The 15656-nt window shown below is 43.2% G+C and overlaps 3 protein-coding genes across 4 annotated transcripts; 1 reads left to right on the plus strand and 2 right to left on the minus strand.

The window, feature by feature from the left end:
- Positions 1-135: 135 nt before the first annotated feature.
- LOC119654362 (60S ribosomal protein L31) lies at positions 136-6324 on the minus strand. The gene is made up of 3 exons (XM_038059708.1): positions 6235-6324; positions 5724-5970; positions 136-345 (listed from the first exon to the last, which is right to left on the minus strand). The coding sequence occupies exons 2-3, from the start codon at positions 5945-5947 to the stop codon at positions 195-197; spliced, it is 375 nt and encodes a 124-aa protein (XP_037915636.1). The 5' UTR covers positions 5948-5970; positions 6235-6324; the 3' UTR covers positions 136-194.
- A 513-nt stretch (positions 6325-6837) lies between these two features.
- Positions 6838-7579, plus strand: LOC119655114 (transmembrane protein 234 homolog). Its single transcript, XM_038060836.1, has 3 exons — positions 6838-7041; positions 7094-7396; positions 7461-7579. Exons 1-3 carry the CDS (start codon positions 7029-7031, stop codon positions 7520-7522), a joined length of 378 nt encoding a protein of 125 aa, XP_037916764.1. The 5' UTR covers positions 6838-7028; the 3' UTR covers positions 7523-7579.
- A 6098-nt stretch (positions 7580-13677) lies between these two features.
- LOC119654303 (uroporphyrinogen decarboxylase) lies at positions 13678-15474 on the minus strand. Of its 2 annotated transcripts, none has more exons than XM_038059609.1 (7): positions 15314-15474; positions 15045-15161; positions 14807-14977; positions 14590-14748; positions 14230-14529; positions 14000-14167; positions 13678-13943 (listed from the first exon to the last, which is right to left on the minus strand). In XM_038059609.1, exons 1-7 carry the CDS (start codon positions 15326-15328, stop codon positions 13800-13802), a joined length of 1074 nt encoding a protein of 357 aa, XP_037915537.1. In that variant the 5' UTR covers positions 15329-15474; the 3' UTR covers positions 13678-13799. The 2 variants fall into 2 exon arrangements, with proteins under 2 accessions (XP_037915537.1, XP_037915538.1); XM_038059610.1 differs by having other exon boundaries at positions 13800-13943; positions 15048-15161.
- Positions 15475-15656: the final 182 nt, after the last annotated feature.

The following is a 15656-nucleotide window of genomic DNA, read 5'->3' on the forward strand; positions in this document are numbered from 1 at the left end:
ATAGTTGTAGAATCTATTCTGAGCGATAATTTCTAGAGAAATTACATTTAACAAATGGTTCACGGTTACTACAACCAAAGCGAAATGTATTCAAGATAAAATAAATACAAAACTGATTTCTTTTTTTCAAAACATAAGTTTTTTTATTTTTTGTTTTTAAATGTTAAAAATTTGTTGCCAAAAATCTCCATCGTCTAATCGTCGCTTGATTCGACATTTTCCGTTTGGAGAGCCTTGAAGGTTGCTACGGGCACGTATGTGACCAATGTGTACAATTTGTTGGGTGAATCTTCGTCGTCGTTGCGTCGACGGGCGAGTCGTACACGTACACGGAATGGTGTGCTCCTGTAAAATAAAGTGGAAAAGGGAGAGGATTAGTTTTAAGTTGAAATTGATTTTGTTTTATTACAAGAAAAGAAATATTTAAAAAAAAAAACATCCGAACATTTTTGGAGGCTGCTTATGACGATGATACAAAAGACAGTTTCAAAGCTGGCTAAATTGTGTCAGGAGGGGTCATCGCAGCGGAGAAGGGTGTCAAGACTTTGGGGTCCTCGAGTAACAGTGGCGTTCGCTTCCCATGTGCTGCTCCCCAATAGCAACACAGAGAGAACTTTGGCGCGGAAGATTCTCAAATTCATGTTGATAATGAAGTATCTGTGTTTCCACATTTTAGACAAAACAACGAAGGCGTATCTAGCGCTGTTTATAGCAATACGAAGTTCTATGCCATCATCAACAGAAACAACGCCATACCATGAGAGACAAACTGATTGGCGTCTTCAATGCTCTGTCCATTAACGCAGGTGTTACTAGAAAAATATTACCAACACTTTGCACCTACTACCCCTACTGTAATAAGATATTTTTAGAAACCAATATGTGCAAAAAGTGGAAGAGGGAAAATCACGGAAAATCTGAGTCTTCTCTGATTATTGACGATAGTGTATAAGCAATTGTTATAGGTAAATCAGCCAACAAACGTGGGCTGTTCATTTCCAAGAGTCATCGATTAAATATTAAATGACAAAATGCGGTCCGAAGTGTTATCAGACTAAGCTTATCAAATTCTATCCTTACTTCTTCTTTCTGAACAAGGAAAGCTGGAAATGAGATGTCCAAATCTGAGAGAAACCTGTTCGCGAATGTACACAGGCTTACCTACTCACTAATACCATGGAACGTAACTATAACGCCGGTTGAAGCAACAGAAATTTGGTTGTAAATTTCGAACATGAAATAGTTTATTGTTTGGCCGACTGACACTGTTTCACCTCTTTATAAGTCGCTAATCATACGAAGATTTGATATCTCCAGGGGATGAGCATCTAAGAATAGACAGACAAAAAGAAAATCGCTTGGAATACCACTCTTGAAGTTTAAACCAAAGTCCTCAGAGTGTTCAGGCTAGTAACGAACAGAGCACTCACCCCATTTCATCAATCCCGAGCACATCTACAAATTTTGGATACTGAGAATGACGTCACTAACCATTTTTGCAGAGTAGCCGTGTGTGACAAGGCTCATACATCAACACAGATTTAAAAACCGCAGCGACAGGTCATCTCAGCTCCTCGAAAATTCAATTTCAAAATCGTCAAAGACGTACGACAGCCACTATTCGGTCAGTTCTATTTATGCAGATTGAACTAAATTTTTAAGCGACGATGACATCAGAGAGCGATCTGATCTTTTCAATTTTGTGGAAAAATGGTTGGTGACACCTAAGCATCGAGGTGTAATGAGTAGGGCCTCTTTTTCGGGTTACTTGGTATTGGTTGGTATCTTTCATATAATTCTTACTTTCTTCATAAAGGAACAAATCGAAAACTGGACGCTTCGGGTATAAAGATTTTGTGTTCATTTTATGTGAGAACATCTCTATACACGTTTCTCTATACAAATCGGGAAACCGAAAGCTTGACGCTTCAGATATAAAAGGTTTTTGTGTTTCCCTAAGTGAGGAACATAATGCAGTTCTCCATTGGCTGATAGCATTGACATCAGATATTTAAATCGCTCAGTTCTGTTAACGATAGTGACCTGCCCAGAACTGAAAGATTTAAATATTTCGGGTCAATGCTATTAGCCAATGGAGAACTGCGTAATGAAACTGCTTCACGCATTAACGCAACTTGGATAAATTGATATTCCAAACTGGTGTTCTTTGTGATCGACGTATCAAATCTAAAATTTACCGCAATGTCGTCCGTCCAGTCTCTATGGTTCTGAGTGTTGGCCAACTATACAAGACAATGAACGGCGTCTTGCGGTAATGGAGACGAAGATGCTACGTTGGACTAGTGGCGTCACACGTTTAGATCATATCCGAAGTGAGGATATCTGTGATCGATGTGGGGTTGCACCGATCGTGGAAAAACTGCGAGAGAGGCGTCTTCGATAGTATGGTCACGTAATTCGCGCTAACGAGAATTCACTTGCCAAGATTGGTCTGAACATATGAAGTAAAAAAAAAACTTAATTTTTACTTTCCAAAGCGGGTATCAGTGTGTAGACCTCAAAATACTTTCCATATCGATAGTGCTCAACAGTGAACAGCACTGAAACAAGAACCCAGTTTCATGGCACCCTGATATATCAGGTACGGATGCCATCTGGGTTCGGGACGGAACCAACCTTACGAGTTCTTGCCCAAGGCCAAGGGGACGATTTTGTCCGGATTCGTTGTTTAAGGGTAACGTTTTCCAGTATCTAACCCAAGTAAAACCCGATATGCATAGGGTTTCTTTGAGAAAGTTCATTCATGAAACACACCAATTGATATGAAAAAATATGTATCGACTCTTTCCACTTCCTCATCTACCCAAGTCCTCAGCTTTCCTAGTCGCCTCACAGAAGCAGACCATTCTAAGTCCTAAAATTGTATAAAAAGGAAAATATTCGAGGATACAGACCAATCATGGCCGAGACACTGCTAGAGGAGCAGGCAGACATCATTAAGGAAGTGAAAACGTTGAAGAAAAATTACTGAAAGGACGGTATAGGGCGTGAGACACCCGAAGATTTCGATCGGAAGATCGGAAAATTGAAGGAACTGACGAATGAATACTACGTTATCCATCAGAAGCTGACTTGATTGCTGGAAGCAAAGGACCCCTCTTTTACCATCCACCTAGAATCGGAGGCAAAATTAAAAGCCTTATTCCAGAAGGATCAGCAAAATATCATTGTGGTGGCACCACCGTGGTGCGATCTGCGCAATCTGGGATACCCGACAATGGAGTGGGATCAGATAATTATAAGAATATCAGTTCGGAAATTTGATAACGAAATATTTCCTATCTTTGAGGAGAATATGGGGGATCTCAAAAATTTTCCCTCAGTGTTGTTAAAGAGGCATCAGCTTCTCGTAGCCATCAAAGAACAGCCGACAGCACCACAAATGACGAACGCTGTCGAAAAAGGGACTGTTGTTGCTGTAAAGGGGAACATTCTATATTTGCGTGTGACGCCTTTAAGAAACTTTCGGTGGATGAAAGACATCAATTAATAAAACAGTAGAAACTGTGTCGAAATTGTCTGTCACACGCCGATTAAAAAAAATGGACCAACAAAACCCGTTATTTGGAGTGCAATAAGTTCTATTATACCTTGCTTCACTATAAGAAGGAAGTGCAGGCCAATACAGCGAACAAGCTACATATTGGAGGCGTTATATTGGCAACAGCACTACCGGCCCGGATGGAGGAAGCGCTCGAGCTTTGATCGATCCAGGATCACTAGCCTCATTCATATCATCAAAAGCAGCAAACAAATTGAGACTGGTTAAGTGTAAAACGTTCGCATCGATTACGGGAATCGGTGGTGTACATGCGGCAACCATCCGCAAGGCAGTCAGATTAAGGATTGCCCCAAACTTCGAATCCACATTTCAGTTGAGCGTAGAAGCATATGTGCGTGATTCCCTAGCAACTCTTCTGCCAAACGAATAGTCTATGGTTGACAAGCCTGAATAGACGAATAAACTGCAACTTGCTGATCCCGCATTTAACACAAAAGCAGCCATTGATTTAATACTAGGCGCCGATGCATTTGAAGAGATCATCGGAAGACGCATGAAAAAAGGGATTCCGCTAATGGCGCAAGAGACAAAGCTAGGTTGGATACTATCAGGCAAAGTGCCCGCAAAAGAGAATCAAGTGGAGATTGTATTATCAAACGTATTGACCATCGAATTCAACGGCGCTCTGCAACAATTCTTTGGCTCAGACAGTCCCCCGGAGGACATATCAGCAAAAAACGAGTGGGAAATAATGTACCAAAGATCTGTGATCCGACAGGCTGACGGAAGATACGCAGTGATTCTACCCTTCAAAGAGGATAAAATTATCGCCCCATTAGGAAACTCCAGGAGCAGGGAGTTTACTTTCGACAAGCAACTGGAGAGGCGCCTAGGCAGATACCCTCAGCTACACGAGGAATATCACAAGGCCAACAGCGAGTATGTTGAGTTAGGGCATATGAAGCAAGCGATCCCTTTCATTGGAGAGGATAGGGACGCCTATTACATACCTCTTCTCTCCGGTTATCAAACTAGAGAGCTTCACAACGACACAACGGGAGGAGGAGGGAACTCTTGGAGCGCTGAAATCCACTCCTGGTGGTGGTGGCACTGCAGCTAACACTGTCGTAAATTCATGTATGAACTTCATAACGACGGCTTGCGGAACTTCCATGCCCAGGAGGGCATGAGATCAGACGGGTGGAAGGCGGAAATTACAGAGCTCCGGAAGAAATGTCACAAACTCTGCCGCTTGACATAACGTCTAAACCTGGTCGAAGAGGCGAATGGGGACCCGTGGAGACTCGGTTACAAACTGGTAACCCGAAAAATGAAGGTTCTGCGAAAAGGCTGAGGAAATGGACTGCATTGTACGGGAAATATTGATGACGGCGGCCCGGAGAGTGCCGAGGACTGCTCACTTTTCTCTTTAAAAGAGTTAGAAGAGGCAATCCTCTCTATGAAAAACAAAAAGACGTCAGGAACAGATGATATTCCCACAGTGATATACAACACCGGCCAGACCTGATGCTCAGCGTATTCAACTCTTGCCTGAAAGAGAGCATTTTCCCTCCTCGTTGGAACGTTGCGAAGCTTACGCTGATCAGCAAAGGGAAAGGCGACCCTGAGTTACCATCTTCATACCACCCACTTTGTATGCTTGACACTGGCGGTAAAGTGCTCATCAGAATTAGACTCGCTGAAGCGATACATGCTCCCGGAGACCACGACAGTGCGGCGTTACAGCAATGAGATCCCCAATTGAAATTGTCACGTTGGGATCCGTCCTAGGGCCGGACCTTTGGAATGCTTCTTATGATAGTCTGCTTGGACCCGACATGCAGACAGATGATGTCGACGAGTAGATAATCGAGTCAAAACCAACGGTAAAATACCTTAATCAAATTATTCAAAGCGAAGCGCTCTTCTCAATCAGTGGATGATCCTTGAAACTGTATATACAACCCCTGCTAAGAAAGGGCTCTCACATACCAACGTTCATCTAATTCTTCGTAGAATAGGAACATAAAAAACTTTCCTGTGTATTTCAAATTGACACGAATAATTCGGATAATTATTAAGCGAAGTTAACCCACTTCAAGAGTTACATCCAATCCAGTCAAGCTCCCAACTCCTGCCTCTAAAGTAGGAGCATTTCTAACCGATAATGTCGTACATTTAATTGCAATCATTCACTTACCTAATACCCTTTGACCAAATGTGTTTGTTCAAACGGGTGTCGATCCTCACATCGCGGGTTCCCATTTCCTTCTCAGCGAACTTGCGGATCTCCTTGATAGCGCGCGGCGCACGTTTCTTGAAGCCAATGTTGTGCACCCGCTTTGACAGGTGAATGGTGCATTCACGAGTTACAACCTCGTTGATTGCTGACTTGTTACGTTTCTCGGTTTTTGTCTTGGCCATTGTTTCGCTAAGTTAACGCAGACCTGAAACACCAAAAACAAGTTCAATAAGTTAACCAAATCTACACTAGCGACATGCCGACATTGCCAATTGGGCATCTGACGTTTTGTTTACAAGGTTCACGAACAAACTTAAAAATTCGGAATTATTGAAGCTACACTGAGGAAATTCATTCTCAATTTGGTAGAGCGGCATGTCATTAAAGCAAAACTATCAAATTAACAGGGAATTAATGAGTTTTAATGGGCGATGTTTAAAGATTTTCAAAAAGTATTCACGGAACCAACCTCTCAGTTTCTCAAGTCTGACATAAAAGAACTGTCACCGCGTTCAAGTGCGCCACCTGCTGTCAGACACCAGCGTAACAGAAGATATTGTGCGGTTTTTGAATTTCAACATTCGAACGAAATGAAGAGTTAACACAATATTTGAACATTTTATTTGGATCATATATAATATTCGCAGTCCATAATGAATATTTCTGAAAAAGACTTCAACATATTTCATGTTGTTGTCAATTTCTACAAAATTTCGCCAAATGGACACGATACCTGCCAAGTTTTCAGACGAATTCGATGTGGATTAAGATCCTTTCCCCTTTTGTGTGACTTAATTATCGTCTTTGAAATGTATGCCATATTTTAGGACAAAACAAGACCCATAAAAAGTAAATTATTCACTACTTTTCTTTAGAACGAAAAAATACATTATATTTTTCCTCTCATGGTATTTGTAACGAATTTAGATATCCCACTTTATAAAGCAGGGGATTTTGCAGAGAATTTCTAATTTATATGAAGAAAATCTATTTTTTTGAGATACATTTCAATTTATCTTAATATATCAATATCTGGGCGTCAGCAATTTAATAGTGTGTGGGCACTTTATGATCTGACGAGGAACCAACCGGGTGCGTCCATAACATGACAATTCATTGACATTTCCCCAGGCGAAATGTTACTTGATATTGGCTTTATTTTGCTTGTGAAACTCTCGTTCTGAATTGCAGTGAAAAACTCAACACATTTCGTTAACATCAGTACCTTCTGTGAAATATTTTCCAAGTGAAATCACACACGAAATGCATGAAATCCGTAAGGAAATTAGCCCGCAATTTTAACATTGTTTACTAAAAACCTCTATTAGTTTCTCTAGTCGTCGTTGCATTCCTGTGGGGCGCCACTAATCCATTTCTGCGACAAGGTTCGGCGGGAATCGAACGAGTGCATTCGGATTCAAAAATTACTGGATTTATTTTGGAGTTGAAGTTTTTGGTCACTCGATGGCAATACATAGTACCTTTTCTACTTAATCAGTCTGGAAGTCTCCTCTATTTTTTCACGCTACAGAAGACAGCATTGTCTGTTGCTGTTCCAATTGCGAACTCGTTAAGTTTCGTGTTTACGGCGTTGGTGGCGCAGCTGCTTGGCGAGAGGGCGGCGAGTAAAAGTAATTTTTGTAGAATTTAAGATTTTTTTATTTGTTCATTTTAAGATATTTATATTCTTTGCAGATGTTATCTTGGGAACCATATTGGTTGCTGTTGGTAGTATTTTATGTTTAATTGAAACATGACCGATGTAGCAAACAAATTACAAACCGAAATATATTCCATTTTCATTAGGATTTCAATTCCTGGACTAATATAATCTTTGAGATTGTTTCCTTCACGGTTAAAAGGTTGTATAGGTCCCAGGGTGAAACGTGGACTGGTACCCACGATGGAGCATAAGGCTTGGGAAACGCCTGATGGATCTATACCAACGGCTCTACTACCAAATCCTAACTCCACCTCCACATGGTAATCACGTGATCTTTCTTAATGAAAAACTGCAGACGGAGAAGGATAGAGGCAAGCCTCCCGCACCTAAAAGCCGGACATGTTGTACCAATTGGTCTTTCAAGATGGGCTGCCCTGGAATAGGGCCGTTCGTACGGATAACTAAAGTTACGGAGTCGCGAACGGAGCTTCGAAATAGACAGATTTTACAACGACGGACTCGGCAACGAAAACGGATTAACGATTTATGACAAAAGTTTACCAATTATTTGGTAAATGTAACAGTAACAGTAAGATCATATCGGCAGTAATAAGATCAATTGCTAGTGGAGCTTCAAACTCCGCTTCGGTTTCACAGTAATCTTGTTGTGATTATTGAAAAGAGGAGGGGCGATAGAGTTAAAGAAAAGAAGAGGAAACTTTGATTAATATATATATGCACTTTATAAGGGACTTTTCTTTATATGTACATCTATCGTGGGCAACGGTCACGGATCAACTAAACTGAAGATTATTGGGAACGCAAGCAATGCGCTCTGATGCGTGAAACAAAAGAATGAGACGCACGATAACTGTATTTCTCAACAAATCTGATGTTTCCGACCAGTTCCCTCTGAGGTTAAAAGAGTGGCTTCCGATGCTAGACGAAATTGTTGTGAAATGTATATTCTTTGGGAATGCTCTTGCCCTGATTTGGGGAGCACAATGGGAAGCCCGTCGTGATTAGAACAAGCGCTTTGAGTCTATTGTATATACAGGGTGCGGCAGCATAACTTCCTTTTTTAAAATGCGCGCCACTCAGTTGACATCACAGCGAAGCGCTAGTGGTCTCGTTCAAGAGGGGATACTGTAAAGTTTTGTCCCGACACGGTTCAGTCGCCATCATGCGTTGGAATAGTGAGGAGCGTGCCTTTGCCGTTGAGGTTTACTTTTCAAGCGGATGTTCGGCACGCTCTCCCGATCTATCCCCTTGTGGTTTCTATGGGGTTTTTTGAAATCTCGTGTTTATGTGAACCGTTCAAGAACCTTACAAGATTTGAAGACCAACATCCAAGATGAAATTGCCAACATAACACCTGCTATGCTAACAAGAGTCATGACAAACGCCAGAAATCGGTTTACGCAATGTATGGAGAATGGGGGACGTCACCTAACAGATTTGATCTTCAAAACAATGTAAATAAAAACTTTAGACATGTACCTACATTATAAATAAATATTTTCCGATGCATACAATAGTTTTTATTGACTTTTGAAAAAAGGAAGTTATGCTGCCGCACCCTGTACAATGGGAATGTTTAAGCCTTTCTACCAAACTTGCCCGGCCAGCCAGATGGAAGATTTTTCGAAGGGTGCGCCTGTACGACACCCTCCCCGGGGGTGCAACTCTAGCAGGTTGACTTATTGACAGTCACCTCGAGTCTAACTCCAATGTTGAGCGCATACGAAGCATGCCTGGACCATTGCTCTTCCCCGAGGCATGCATTCGCTAAAGATTCCTCCTAAGCCGGTGCAATCGTCCGTTCAATTCCTTTCAGAATCTGTTGGATTCGGAACGCATTCCAAGCTTTTGTCCCCTGGTAAACCGTCCTCCTGGAGGTCGTTGTGACATGGTTGGATACCGCACGTGATTGGTGGCTATATACTGCAATACCCAAGACTTATCAGAACTCACCTTTCTCCCTCCAACCCTCATATATCCTTCAGTTAAATCGCGCTATGGGTCCAATATGTTGGTACCAATGCTTGATTTGTGTTCACAGAAGTAAATGAACCCAATATGTAAAGCATATTAGTACATTAATCTAGTACTTGACGACTTTACCAACACCCTTGTCCCAGACTGCAGTTAGCCGTTGTGCGAAGCCTCAAGACATTAACCTACTGCATCACGAATACAGTGTTTCCCGGTGCCACCCCATTGAGGCTTTCTTCTGGCCGTTTTAATGTTGACTCAACAGACAGGTTTGCGGCCCCGTTCCCTCCCTCAAAGCACCCATGATTAAAACAGTGGCACTGATCGATACCAACTACACGCATTGAGCCCACTAAGACACAACTACAACCACCACGAAACTCTAACAAGTGGACCAACAGCAAATAATTGGGCTGAAAGCACAGATTTCAGGCATTCTCCTCCTCCCCTCTCCTCCGTGAAGGCCCCGGTTCAAATCTCACAGGTGGCAGTGGGATTTGTATCGTGATTTGACGTCGGATACCAATCGACTCAGCTGTGAATGAGTACCTGAGTCAAATCAGGGTAATAATCTCGGACGACCGCAATGCTGACCACATTGCCTCCTACAGTGTACTGTAGTGTACCGCTACGGTCTTGAATGAAGTGCTCTAACACATTTCAAGGCCTTGATCCAATATGAATTGTTGAACCAACGATTATAGATGAGTAACCGCGCAGCGTGTATTGCGTCAGTAGTTAAACAGTTCTTGACAAATCACGGTTATTTCAACGATTTCGCGAATACGGATGCATCCAAAAATCTCCACGGTATGGGAATGTAACCGGATCGGACGGTAATTTGAACATTCTGCTGGATTACCTCGCTTTTTCCATATTGGAACAGTTGTACTTTTTTGCCAGTCAGATGGTGTTCTACCTTCCTGAACAACTAGATTAAAGAATTCACTGAGCCACAGTGTATGGTCCCAGCTCTTCGCTCTCCAGAGCTCAGATGCGATGTCGTCAAGTCCTGTGGCTTTCCCCGATTTCATTCGTTTTATTGTCTCCTCGATTTCAGTTGCGCTGATAGGTCGAACTGCTTCAAATGTCGGCAATGATTGTGGAAGTGAAGGATGAGCAAATTCTTTAGTTGAAATCTGCTGAAAGCATTCTCGCCATCTATCCGTCACGGCTCGACGATTGGTAAGCAAAGTACCGTTCTTGCCATTAATGCAACAGAATTGTTCGATATCCTGTGTGCGTTCATTTCGGCTTTTGGCAAGCCGATATAAATCTCTCTCGCCATCCCGAGAGTCCAGTTTATCGAACAGATTTTTGTAATGGGCCGTTCGGGGGACAGCGATCACTTTTTTTGCTTCCCTGTTAGCATTCTTATAAATTTACCAATTGGCGAGCGTTTCTTCATTGAGAAAATTGTGATGGAGGCGTTTCTTTTCACGGACCTTCATTTCAAATCGTCATTCCAAAGCCAAGTATTTCGGTTGATATACCGCTTACCTGGCTGGGTGACCCCGAGGGTTGCAGACCCGCTTTGTGGAACGGCAATGATGATATAGTCATCAGCGGACACTTTGCAGGCCTTTTCATCGGTAAGTTGTCAGAAGACATCTTTTTTAGCATCAGGTCGACCTGTCTGTGGTGCCGATAAGGGGGGGGGGGGGGGGGGGGGGGAGGGAGGTAGGGGATCACGGGAACCCTCTGAGATGCCAATGCCAAGACCGTATTGAGTGTATGGACTACCGAAATAGAGAATTTTATAGCCATTTTTACCGCGTTCGCGTTCAATGTCGCAGCTTGTGGCACCATACCATCGGGTTTCTTGCAGAGCGCAGATATCAATGCGGCTTTTTCGAAGGGCTCTTGCGAGTTCCAGTAGGGTGCCAGCATTTAGTGACACGTATTTGTTTTGTTCGGACTAACTTACTTACCATTTTTTGACAGGGCCGGTACCCGTCCTGCCGCGTTGACTGAGGTGAACGCCCTAGCATTTTTCCGAGCCTTGTTACTCGATCCGAACATGCTGTTTCTAACGACATTGGATGCATATTCTTGGTCGGCCTGTCGCGGAACCTGTTACCAAGGGAGATCAGGTAGGATTTAGCAGAGTAGAATAACTCCAACTATACTTTATTTATCTCTTTCCGTGATCTTAGCATTTTATTTTTGTTTTATTGAGGATAGTACAAAGAACGTTGCTTCAAATTCTCCTCCTTTACCTGGGCTTGCGACGAGCATACTGTGTTAATATGGCATGGTGGAGTTATGTGGGCGATCAAACGATGTAAATGTAAGTTTTAATAACCTAATATAGTCATATGGGGTATCAAATAAAAGGTCTCGACTAGCACTTTTTAAAGTTTATATCGGTTTTGACATTTAATGCAAAAGGAGGCGGGGCTACAAAACGGTCCTGCAGGTTGGCAGTAGGGTAGAGTTTACGACCTTGCACGGAAAACAAACAATTTTCTCATGGAACGTGCGCTTGTTGTACACAGAAGGAGCTGCCAAGCAGCTAGCCGATAACCTGTCCCAATATAGGGCTGATGTAACAGCGTTGCAAGGACTTTTTTCGAGAAATCTGGCGATCTGAAATCATGTTCGCTTGGCACTCCGAATCGCAAAATACTCGCTAACAACAAACTTAAATTCCACAAATTTATTTAATTTTTTATTCTCACGTTAATGCTTCTTGCACTACAGAACTTCAATTCCTCCAAAAGAACGAAAATCGCACTCCCAAAATCACTGGCTATTCCACGGAACGGGCACAGGTGAAACTCGTTTCAACTCTTTTCTCGCTCAAGGGAAGTTCCTAGATCGTTCCCCACCGTCTTGCCTTCACCGCTCTTCCAGGTGCCACGCAAAACCTTTCTCCACGTCTCACCGGCCGAAGCACAGCTGTTCACTCACTAATCATTTCTCTTTGTCAACCTTAATTAGTCCGAATGTATTCAATCATGTGCAATCTGCGGCGAACATTATGGTAATTACGCATTATGAAATACATTATTTGAGCAAATTAATTCAGAAAGAGGCGAATGAGATTCCGCTCCCGTCGCGAAGCCGCAGTCACTACAAATTGATAAGACTGACCAGGATGACCATGACCAATGTGCGAGGCCAGATAAAATTAGCAGAATCACTCTCGAGACCATTCGACATAAATAACTGTCTAAGACAAGGGGATGCCCTATCATGCGTCCTCTTTAACCTAGCCATGGAAAAAGTGATTTGTGATGCTGAGATAAATGCGAGGGACAAGATCCTCTTTAAGTCCATCCAACTACTGGCCTATGCTGACGATATTGACATCATGGGAAGAACGGACTTGAGACGTACAAACTGCCTTCATCTAGTAGGCGGCGCGAGATCTTGGGCTGCATATCAATGAAGGCATATGGTGGCAACGTCAGCATCAAAAGCCAACCAACCAACAACATCAAATCGCACTGGTCAAACAGGAAGAATAAGGATAGGAGAATACAACTTTGAGACCGTTGATAATTTCTCCTATCTAGGGTCGAAAATCACAACCGATAACAGCTACGATGATGAAATCCGCGCACGGACAGAGCCTATTTCAGCTTACAAAAACTGTTTCGCTCGAAACGTTTCACCATAGGGTCACCATAGCTCTTACTGTACAGGACTATGATCTTGCCAGTCCTCATTTGTTCCTCGGAGACTTGGGTTCTTAGCAAGAAAAATTGCGAACTCTTGGCCGCGTTCGAGAGAAGAATCCTCCGAAGAATTGTTGGCCTCCCACATGAGGATGGACGATTCCGTATCGTACATAACGACGAAATCTATGAGCGATACCATGACCGTTCGGTTGTGGATAAAATCCGGCTCAATAGATTACGGTGGGCAGGTCACTTAATCCGTATGGATGAGGATGATCCCACCCGAAAAGTCTATAAGGGCAATATCTATGGTAGAAAAAGAAGACGAGGCAGACCCTGCCTGAGGTGGAGCGATGGCGTAGATCAGGACGGCAGACAGCTTTTAGGGGTATCGAATTGGTGGACTTCGGCGCAAAACCGGGATGTCTAGAGTTCCTTATTAAGGCAGGCCTAGACCGGATACCGGTTGTTGCGCCGTTGATGGTGATGACTTTCTTAGACTGAAAACGAATGTCAGGGGCCATTACATGGTTCGGCTCACAAAGCTGGCGAGTGACTCAGGATATCGTTCATGACGAATACACGAAGTCTGGGTGATTGGATTGTTACGAAATTGCAAACTCAGAACAGATTTTTAAATGTTTTATTAAAAGATTCGTGTCTTTCATAAAATGTTTCTTATGCGTAACAAAAATGCTTTCAAAACTAGCCTAACAACAAGCATTGTGCTTCGTAGCAGCCTCTGGTCCCTCAAAGAGCTTTGTGTACAGCATCAATGAATGCCTCAACACTTGCAATAGGTGTCTGCGGAGTGATCCCATGTCCTAGATTGGCAATGTAGCGTTTCTTGCCAAATTTCCTTACCATTTCCGTGGTCAGTTTACGAACTTCATCCTATTGGGGATCAGTTTGAGTATTCATGATTTTTTTTATGCTTGAGAGTATCTTACTGGGCTTTTGTACAAATCCTGCGGGTCTAGATTTCCTTGAAGAGTCACATTAGGCCCAACTTGGTTACGCGCCTCGATGGGGTCAACTGTCCAATCTAAGCTGATAACGTCGTATCCTAGCGCAGCTTGCTCGGCGAGTGAGTGCCCAGCACCTTTCGCGAATAGAGTCTGGGGAGGAACGAGATATGAAAAGACTTTTGGAGTAGATATGGAAAATGTGGAGTTTATACCATGGGAACTAGAGGAATGGACTTTGATGTTAGTCTTTCATGCAATTTTTCTCGGATTTCTTTCAGGTAAGGTATACAGACGGCGACAAACTGTTCCTTGGAGAGATGTTCCGCGCTCGATTCGAACACTTGAAGCATTTGTGCACCGGCTACGACTTGCATCTCCAGATAATCGACGATTGTGTTGGTTAAAAGCTGGAGTAGCGTTCGAGATTCGTCAGGGAATTCAGTGAGCCATGACTTGGCTTTGGACATAGTTTTGCTGCCGCCACCTTCGATCATGTAGCCCATGAGGGTCCACTAAAGCAAAAAGTTAACTTGAGGATGAAGTGGATGTAGTTCGCTGCATATTTGCCTTACCGGCGCCCCCGTGAAGCCGTAAAGAGGAACTTTCCCATCGAGTAAGTGCCGCATCATGGTGATCGCATCGCCGACGTAAGTCAGTCGCCCAACAGGGTCTGATGTGTTCAGCAGCTTCAAATCGTCCGGACTCTTCAACGGTTCTGGGAATACAGGGCCCTGTTGGCACGGAACGAAAGGTCACTTGGTTTTTTTCCATAAATCCACGGAAACTTACCACGCCCGGATGCATTTCCACAGTCATTCCCAACGCCTGTGGAATCACCAAAATATCTGAGAAAATGATAGAGGCGTCCAGGTCAAATCGTCTCAGTGGTTGCATGGTCACCTCACAAGCTATTTCCGGCGTCCGACAGACTGTGAAGAAGTCGTGAATTTTCCGCACTTCCTGAAATGCATTTGGAAACATTTTTGGTAATCGTTTGTGGTTCTTAATCGGGGTCGGTCAGACCTACTACCTGAAATTCGGGGAGGTAGCGCCCGGCCTGTCGCATTATCCATACCGGCACCCGGTCGACATCCTCTCCGCGTGCTGCTCGCAGGATATTATCGTTTTTAAGGGCGGGGAAGTTCTGAAAGGTGCGAAACATTTTGTGTAACAATTAATATGGCTGGGAATGAAGGGAATGACTGGACTTGGAAAAGCATGTGCTGTGTGTAGTTGGCTGAAGCAATTGATGGGAAATAAGGACATTCTGACAAGCTGGCTGGGACTCATACAAACCTTATTTTCTTTCATTTCGACCAGATAATCTGGGGTTCAATTAAGCAAACGCACCTTGACTTGCGGTTTCTTGACATTCAATGAACAGCTGATGAGCGATGTTCTGATTGGAATCTCGGGCTGCCAGATGGAGTAAGGGTAGGAAAATTCTGGGACGGAACCATCCCTGATGAATCCAAATGGCCGAATTGAATTCTTATTTCATTTTTCATCTTAAATCTCATTAAGAAAATCGGATAAAGTGCATTGAAATCAAATTTTCAAATGACTACCTGACCGGATTCACGTTCAGAACGGAACCATCTACAATCCAGCATTCTTGTCCAGTCGGCCACTTCGGTTG

This window comes from Hermetia illucens, chromosome 4 (assembly GCF_905115235.1).
Source record: "Hermetia illucens chromosome 4, iHerIll2.2.curated.20191125, whole genome shotgun sequence".
NCBI lineage: Eukaryota > Metazoa > Arthropoda > Insecta > Diptera > Stratiomyidae > Hermetia > Hermetia illucens.

Bases quoted from the DNA above. Each gene is read 5' to 3' on its own strand.
- LOC119654362 (XM_038059708.1), bottom strand. From the start codon at position 5,947: ATGGCCAAGACAAAAACCGAGAAACGTAACAAGTCAGCAATCAACGAG. The intron at 346-5,723 runs GTAAGTGAATGA...TTTATTTTACAG, and splicing joins ATTTGGTCAAAGGGTATTAG to GAGCACACCATTCCGTGTAC.
- LOC119655114 (XM_038060836.1), top strand. The intron at 7,397-7,460 runs GTAATTTTTGTA...TATTCTTTGCAG, and splicing joins CGAGAGGGCGGCGAGTAAAA to ATGTTATCTTGGGAACCATA.
- LOC119654303 (XM_038059609.1), bottom strand. The intron at 14,978-15,044 runs GTAGGTCTGACC...AATGCATTTCAG, and splicing joins ACCTCCCCGAATTTCAGGTA to GAAGTGCGGAAAATTCACGA. The intron at 14,530-14,589 runs GTAAGGCAAATA...TTTTTGCTTTAG, and splicing joins ACGGCTTCACGGGGGCGCCG to TGGACCCTCATGGGCTACAT.